Source organism: Gracilinanus agilis, chromosome 1 (genome assembly GCF_016433145.1).
Source record: "Gracilinanus agilis isolate LMUSP501 chromosome 1, AgileGrace, whole genome shotgun sequence".
Taxonomy (NCBI): Eukaryota; Metazoa; Chordata; class Mammalia; order Didelphimorphia; family Didelphidae; genus Gracilinanus; species Gracilinanus agilis.
The window spans coordinates 734,924,543-734,932,129 of NC_058130.1; the positions used below are offsets into that span (position 1 = coordinate 734,924,543).

Here is a 7,587-nt window from a genome sequence, read left to right on the forward strand (position 1 = left end):
AACTTTAAGATTATACTATTATAGCACTTTTTCACATATGAATGACAAAATCTCTTTCCTTGCACTTTGAGGGAGTGGCATCCAGCCTCTTTTCCATTTAGATGTTTGTTTGAGAAGGGGGAGGAATGGAGAGATAAGCAGGAAAAGGAGGAAAGGTCTATCTTTTCCCCTACCAGACAACCTAAGTGTTTGGGTTTTTGTTTTTTTTTTTTCTTTAACTGAATAAATGAAGGTACTTTTCATTTAGCTGAGAAAAATCTGTTAGGCTAGAGATATCTAAATTTCCAAGAGAATTCTGACTTTTCATTGTCAGATTATATCTATTTCCCATTAAGTAACAAAGATCGTTCTGGAGGGGCTATTCCTAGTCATAGAAACATAAGACTATGTTCAAAGTGTTTTTGAAGGGCATTTATCTGTTCTTGCTTTGTGGATAATAAAGTATCTGCTCTTATTTCTGTGAAGTTTGTTGTTAGAGGTCAGTAGAATAATAGTTCCATTTAGAGTGATGATCGCTTCACTTTTTACTTGTTTTCTCCTCCTTGCTTCTGCTGCTAGCTGAACCTCCGTGTGGTAAGTGAATGGCACCTCCAGTTGTCATTCGGCTTCAACCATTACATAAGCTGTTTGAGTTTCAAGCATAAACTTCATGACTTTTTGCATGATTTCTACATGTGCTGGGAACTTCCACTTAACTCTAGGAAACCTGGGCCAAGACAACAGCTCCTGGACTGCATTTTGCCTGCTTGCAGCATTAATGACATGAGCACTCTGTCCTTCCCACCTTCCTTGTCTGCATGCATCTAGGATCAAGAATATCCCCAATATTAACTGAAGATTATCATCACAGCTTGTTGGTGGTGGTGGTCTGAGCAGGGAATTGGTTGCCTTCTTCCAGATCTCTACAATTCTTAACTCTTATTCTTCTCCTTTCTTACTCATTGGATGAGGTCCAAATCTCAATGACTAGCATATCCAAGGGTCACTGAACAACTTCTCTGTCTACTCTGGTCTCCAGAAGGTGCTGGGTGTCCTGTCCTGGCACAATGCATGGAATCATGGAGACTACCATTGCATTGTGCCTTTGGGACTTTTTGTGTCTTTCTTCTTTATAAAATAGAGAAGGCAGTCTTTTACTTAGGGAGGTTGGGAGGTTAGAAATGAGTTCTATCCAGAAGCAGCTGGAAGGGTCTTAGGGATGATCTAGTCCAACTCCTCTGTTATTTAGTTTTTAGACCTAAAAGAAATCCTAGATTTGTAATGAAGGAAAATGAGACCAGGTAAGGTAATTGATTTGTCCAAAGTCACATAATATTCTGGTGTTCAAACTAGTTTCTAAGATAAGGCCATCATTCAAACCTTTGAGAAGCTTCTGACCCAGGGTAGCAGCACTCTGTTGTCCCGTACATACCTCTGGTAGCTTCTGGTAGTATGTGTCCCCTTTTCAAACATGATTTCATTGCAGTGGGGTGGCTCTCACATACACATTATGACAAAAAGACTGGAATAGGAATATAAAGGCCTGTTTTCTAGGAAGAGCCTTTACTCTGGTTCCCCTTTAGAACCACAGGAAGTCCCTTCCCTCTCAGAGCTTCAGGTTCCTCATCTGTAAAATGAGAGGGTTGGACTCTATGATCTCTAAGGTACTTTTCCACCTAGATTCTTTTATAACTCTGGATATGTTCTCTTGGGCAAACTTGTATATGGGAGAAAGCTGATTGTTAATAGAAATAGGACAGCCATGAACTAACTCATATGCTTTTTCTTTTTCTCTCTTCGTGGTTCTTTTGGTTAAAAAGATGAAGATGGAGGTGCCGCACCACTGTAAGTACTGGCTATGCTAGAAATGGGCAGGGAGCCACTTTCTAGGGTTTGGGGACCTGCCTCACCCCCCGCATAGTGTAGTATGGGTTTTTTTAACTGTTTTCAGAAGGAAGCTAAGAATGTCATAAACTAGTAAGAAATGAATGATGCTTCTGTCAGGGAATTTTCAGGTAATACCTTATATACAGGAGGAAAGACCTTATATACAGTGACAGCTTCTCAGTCTTGACTCATATTTTGGTGTATCTTTTTAATGCATTTTAGATGGTCTCTTGAGTCAGTTAGCTAGCATCTATTAAGTGCTTTCTGTGTACCAGAGAGGTGGTAGATTCTTCCTCTCAAGGAGCTCCACCTCTAATTGCGGGGTGGATGGGGGGGGGAGAGAGAACATGCAGACAACTGTGAACAAATAAGATACATTCAAGATAAATTGGGGTTGGGCTCAGAGGGAAGTCACTAACAGTAAGGAGGACAGAGAAAAGCTTCTTGCAAAAGGTGGGACTTGAGCTGAGGCTTGAAGAAAGTGAGGGAAGCCAGGAGGCCAAGATGAAACCAGAAAGTGTTCTAGACATGGGGGATAGTGAACATGCTAAGTCAGGAGATAGAATGTTTGAAGAACAGCAGGGAGGCTGTGTTGGGCTGAGGGGTGGAGGTGGTGGGGGTATGAGGTGAAGGCCTACACCAAAGGGATTACATTGTAGAAGAGGGCATATACAAACAATGTGGCAAAGGTAGAAATGACAGGACTTGGCATTGGATAAGAAGTTGAGAGAGAGTAAGAAATCAAAGACTATGTAGGTTGCAAGCCTTGCCTGACTAGGAGATTAACCTTGACAGGAAGAGGGAGGGAAGGCTTTGAGACAAAGGTAATGGATTCCCTTTTGGACATATTGGGTTTTATCTGTCTATGAGATACGAAGTCCAGTAGGTACCTAAATGTGGCACAAGCCTAGAGAAATAGATCTGAAAAACATTTCACATTGAAATGCACATGAATCCACAGTTGTTGGTGAGATCACCAAATGGTAGAGAAGAAGGCTCAGGACAGCCTTGGGAGACATACACAGTTAACAGGCTCAGTGAAAATCCAATGAAGGAGATTACTGAGATGGTTTGCTATAAGGGTGGTAGGAAAACCAAGGCAGCCATGTCACAAAAGCCTAGAGAGGAGAAAATATCAAGGAGAAGGGAGAGATGGATAGTGTCAAAGGCTGCAGAGAGGTCAAGAAGGATGAAGACTGAGAAAAGGCAAATAGATTTGGTAATTAAAAGATCATTAGTAACTTTGGAGAGAGTGGCTTGGATGGAATGTTGTGAATAGAAACCAGACCATGAAGATCCAAGAAGATTGTGAGAGAAGTGGATACATCAATTGTAAAGAGCCTTTTCAAGGAGGTTAGCCACAAGAGAGAGAGAAGAGAAGTACTAATAAATGCTTGACTCTGCCCAGGCTTCCCATTTTGCAAGTGTGCTAAGAGTTTCTCCTCTTCTGTTTTTATCTTCTTAGGAAAAGCAGCTCGGTTTTAAATGAGAAAAGTAGTGGCAGCATTCGTCAGAGAAATTCCAACTGAGCAAAGGTGAGTCTCTTATTCTTACTCAGTTTAGAGCAGTAGCTAGGAGTTGGTGTGAAAGCCTGCCAGATTAATTTTTCATCTCCAGTGGCATCTATATAGCTATTACTTGGACTACGATAATGTACATATTGTTTAAATTGTTAATGTCAAATTTAAGATGTGGATTTCTTTCCCCATTTGTTCGAGTTGGGATAGTGATGCTGTTGCACCAGACAGTGATCTGATCTTAGACAAGATCACTGGTGATATTTAAAGTTTAAAAAATCCAGCTCAGCACCAGATTCATAAAGGTTTAGAATCAAAGATAAGGACAGTGGAGAACAAATCCCTTCCTTTTCTAGGTGGGCAAACAGTCCTGTCATACATTGAAAAGGACTTCGTTATTTGCTGCGTTGAATTGGCCCTGGCTCAGCCACTGCCTTGTGACCTGGGGGACAAGCCATTTTACCTATTTGGACCTTAAACTCCTCATCACGAGGGTTGGACTAGAAGAATCTTTAAAAACAACTTCTAGCTCTACATCAGTGAATGACCTTGGTCAAGTTAAGTACCTTCCCCCTCTGGAATAAGAGGGAGTGAATGCCCTAAAGACCTTCCCTTCTCTGACATTGTGTTCGAGTACGTACACAATTTTCACATGAAGTAAATATGAATAGGTTTTTATTATAATTGGTTTAGCATAATTGTTTCCTACCGAGTAAATCTAGTATGTGTGTATTTTTTAAACTCTTACCTTCTGCTTAGAATCAATTCAAAGTATTGATTCCAAGGCAGAAGTGTGGTAAGATCTAGGCAGTTGTGGTGAAGTGACTTGCTCAGGGTCACATAGCTAGGAACTGAATCCAGAATCTAGGCCTGGCCTCTCAATCCACTGAACCACATAACTTGCCCCCAATCCAGGATATTTTTAAATTTATCTTACACCAGTAGATAAATTAGAAGCTTGAAATGAAAGTTGATTTAGTTCAGAGATGTTGATCTAATTTTGTTCTGGATTAAGTCTTGCTTGAGCTGGTACTCTTGGGCCAAGCCAGGCTAGATTTGGTTTATCAATATAGGGACCTCCATGAAGTTATTCCTGGTAAATTTAGAGAATCATGCTTTGCTTTGCTCAAAGATCCCTTAAAAGTAAATATGATCTGAGGAGCAAGACATCTGTTGCTCATGAATAGGCCTGTGTCTCTTGTATAAAGTGAGGGATAATTGTCTGGGTGTTCTTTGTGGAACAGTAATAACTGCTCACAGTTATTACTCATTTGCGCCTCACAACACCCCAATGACATACAACAATATTCTCAGGCCCTGAGAAGGTGACTCTCACAAGGTTGTGCAGGGAGTGAGTGACATGGGCCAAGCCATCGCACTAGTGTTCTTCCCATTACACAGCTGTTGTGAAAACCGAAAAAGCATGAGTTTTGTATTCCCAGATTAGAAAATGGGATATAAAATGTTCACCTCTTGGAATCTAAAAGAGCTGCTTGTGTTTTAACTTTGCTCTACCTCTAATTTGATTTATGGGCTTGAGGTAAGTCATTTGTATTTCAGCACCTCAGTTTTCTCCTTTATAAAATAAGGCTGGAGGTTGGGAGGACTTTATGGTCCTTGGTAGTAAGTCCAAGTAGTGGGGTCATTTTCATCAGAAGTTTCAGCTGGTATTGGAATTGCATCTCCTCCCTTTGCCCTTATTGCACTTACGTCCTTACAGTTTCAGATAGTAAGCAGTGAAAAGATGAGAGTGAAGTAAGAATAGCCAAAAACTAACCAGTTAATTGGTCTTTATAAATGGAAAGAAACAGAAAAGTCTCTTTGCTGTTTTCTCCCCTAGGTGACTTCTGATGAAGACCTTGCCTGGATGGATGTGTGTGTGTGTGTTTCTTTGCAATGTAGTGTGGAGTATATTCCTAATGTACCTTGCAAAATGCAAGTTGTCTTCACCAAATTATAGCTAACTAAGTTGTAAATTCAAATACTTTTAAAATTTGTTGGAGGGTGGCAGTTTTTTTTAAAATGTTTTTGGTTTTTTTGTCCCACCCCACTCCCCCCCACCCCCCCCAACCCCCCATGTAAATTTTTGTCCCTTGGCCACCAGTCAGTCTGGTCTCTGGCATCAGTCCCTCAGGGATGTGGGGTAATAGATATCACGGTCCATGTGCCTGTCCTCTTCTAGATGACTCTACCCTTATTCTGGGCAGTGAGTCACAGAACTGGGGAGAGAGTTCTCTTGGCAGGAAGAGTCCTTTCTTTTTTTAGAGGCCCAGCTGCCAATAAGAGAGAAGATTCCATAGCGGCTGGCCGCGTGTTCGAAAAGGGTAGAGTGTGTATTATTGTGTTGTGTGGAGGGAAGAGTCCAGTGGGGCAGAATATAATCTGCTTCTGCCTGTCTAAATAAATGAGGTGGCTTAAAAAAATTTGGTCCTGCTAACCTGCCTGTCTGAAGCAATTAATGTCTTGTCTTTTTTAAAGAAAAATCATATTTGAAGCCACAAGTATTACTAACCCTTCTTGGGAGATGTTCAAATGACCTTTTCTGTGTGACATGAGCCGACCTCAGTACTTAAGAATAAGTAATGGGCAAACAGCTACAAAGGCCCCTCTCTTATTCCCTGAAATGTTCTCACTGGCAATGTGCTCACACCCCTGAAAGGGCCCTTGCCCCTTTGGTTCACAGTGTGATATCCCTGCAGGGTAAACCACACCACCGACTTACCCCATATTTGAGTGTTGTTATTTTCTTCTCAGTGTTCCAAGCTTGCCATTCAAGGCCTTTTCTTCCAAAACGCTACCTTCCAGCTAGACCATATGAAAAATGGAATAAATCTAGCAATGGTGATTGTAGTAATAATTTATTGCACAGACTTCTATTTAGTATCCTTGTTATATCATTGGCACAGTGGCGCCAACCACATAGGGGGTGGCAGAACCGTGTGGTTTTTTTAGGCTAAACGTGTCTTAACAGTTGGTTATCTTTACATACACATAACAGGCAACAGTAAAACCTATTCCACTTGAAATGTGGGCTCCTCATCCCCATCTGACCTAGGAAGCTGTGGGGGCATAAATCCATACACAACCTGTGCTCATTGCCAGTCCCCTAGTATTTTGAGACACCCCTGCCTGTTAACATTTCACCAATAAAGACATCTTTTTCCATTTTCCAGCTTGGTGTTCTGTGTAAACTTCCATGTAGTCGATTTTATTCGATTAGTTGAATGTTTGTTAAGAGCCTGCTATGTTTAAGGCTGTGTAGGCACAGGGGCCACAAAGACAATGAAAAGCAGCCCCCATTTTCTAAGAATTTGCCTCCTACTGGGAAGATAGAACAAGAGTACCAACAGCCAGGAGGTGGAGACTCGTGAGATGGGCTTTTCGGTGGCTGAGGATTCTGAAAGGCAGTTGTGAGGTCAAGAGCATATTCCAACATGCAGGAGATAAATGGGAGTCAAGGGATTGAATACTTATTTGTCCACTGCAGAATTCAGGGCTGGAGCTCCTATTTTGGCTTCTCAGAGCCCCATAACTAACTAAAAAAAAACCTGACAGATCTGTCTGTACTGGTTAGCGAGTAGTTAAGAGAATCCTTTCCACCTCATAGGAGGAATATACACAAGCTGAAACACATTCAAGATGGCCACAGTCGAGTCAGCCAAATCCACCTGATGGAAAGATTATTTGAAGGAATAATATTCCGCCTGGTGGACAGCATAGCAGGGATGTTCCTTATCTTTTCAAACATCTGAAGGACAGTCATATGAAAGGAAAACTTCAGTATATTCTATATATCTCCACGGACAGAACGAGGACTAATGGCAACTGATAGGAAGCCAGCTTGGTGTAAAAAATTTTCTGTCTATACCAAGTATCAGTTCCAAGGCACAAGAGCAGTAAGGGCTAGGCAAACAGGATTAAGCGCACAGCTGGGAAATGTCTGAGGTCAGATTTGAACCCAGGACCTCCCATCTCCAGGCCTGGCTCTCAATGTACTATGCCACCTAGCTGCCCTTACAGCAGCTTTTCAATGTAGCAAAGAATTTGGAAAAAATATGGGCACTCACCATTGGAAAACAACTGAACAAATTCTCACTTGGGCATCTAGGTGATCATATAAGGGGGTGACTTGGGTAGGGGATGGAAGCCTGGCGTGATGTTAAAAAAAAAAAAAAAAAGACTGCTTTCCTAAGGGTTGTTTTTT

The 7,587-nt window shown here is 41.5% G+C and overlaps 1 protein-coding gene across 2 annotated transcripts in view; it reads left to right on the forward strand.

Annotated features, from left to right (window-relative positions):
* The window catches only part of BSG (basigin (Ok blood group)), a 35,417-nt gene extending 28,862 nt beyond the window's left edge, over nucleotides 1-6,555 (forward strand). For both annotated transcript variants that reach the window (XM_044672525.1, XM_044672534.1), the window contains exons 6-8: nucleotides 1,800-1,824; nucleotides 3,332-3,401; nucleotides 5,224-6,555. In XM_044672525.1, the coding sequence (XP_044528460.1) occupies nucleotides 1,800-1,824; nucleotides 3,332-3,395 (89 nt within the window). In that variant the 3' untranslated portion in view covers nucleotides 3,396-3,401; nucleotides 5,224-6,555. The remainder of the gene's footprint in view (nucleotides 1-1,799; nucleotides 1,825-3,331; nucleotides 3,402-5,223) is intronic.
* The last annotated feature ends 1,032 nt before the right edge of the window (nucleotides 6,556-7,587 follow it).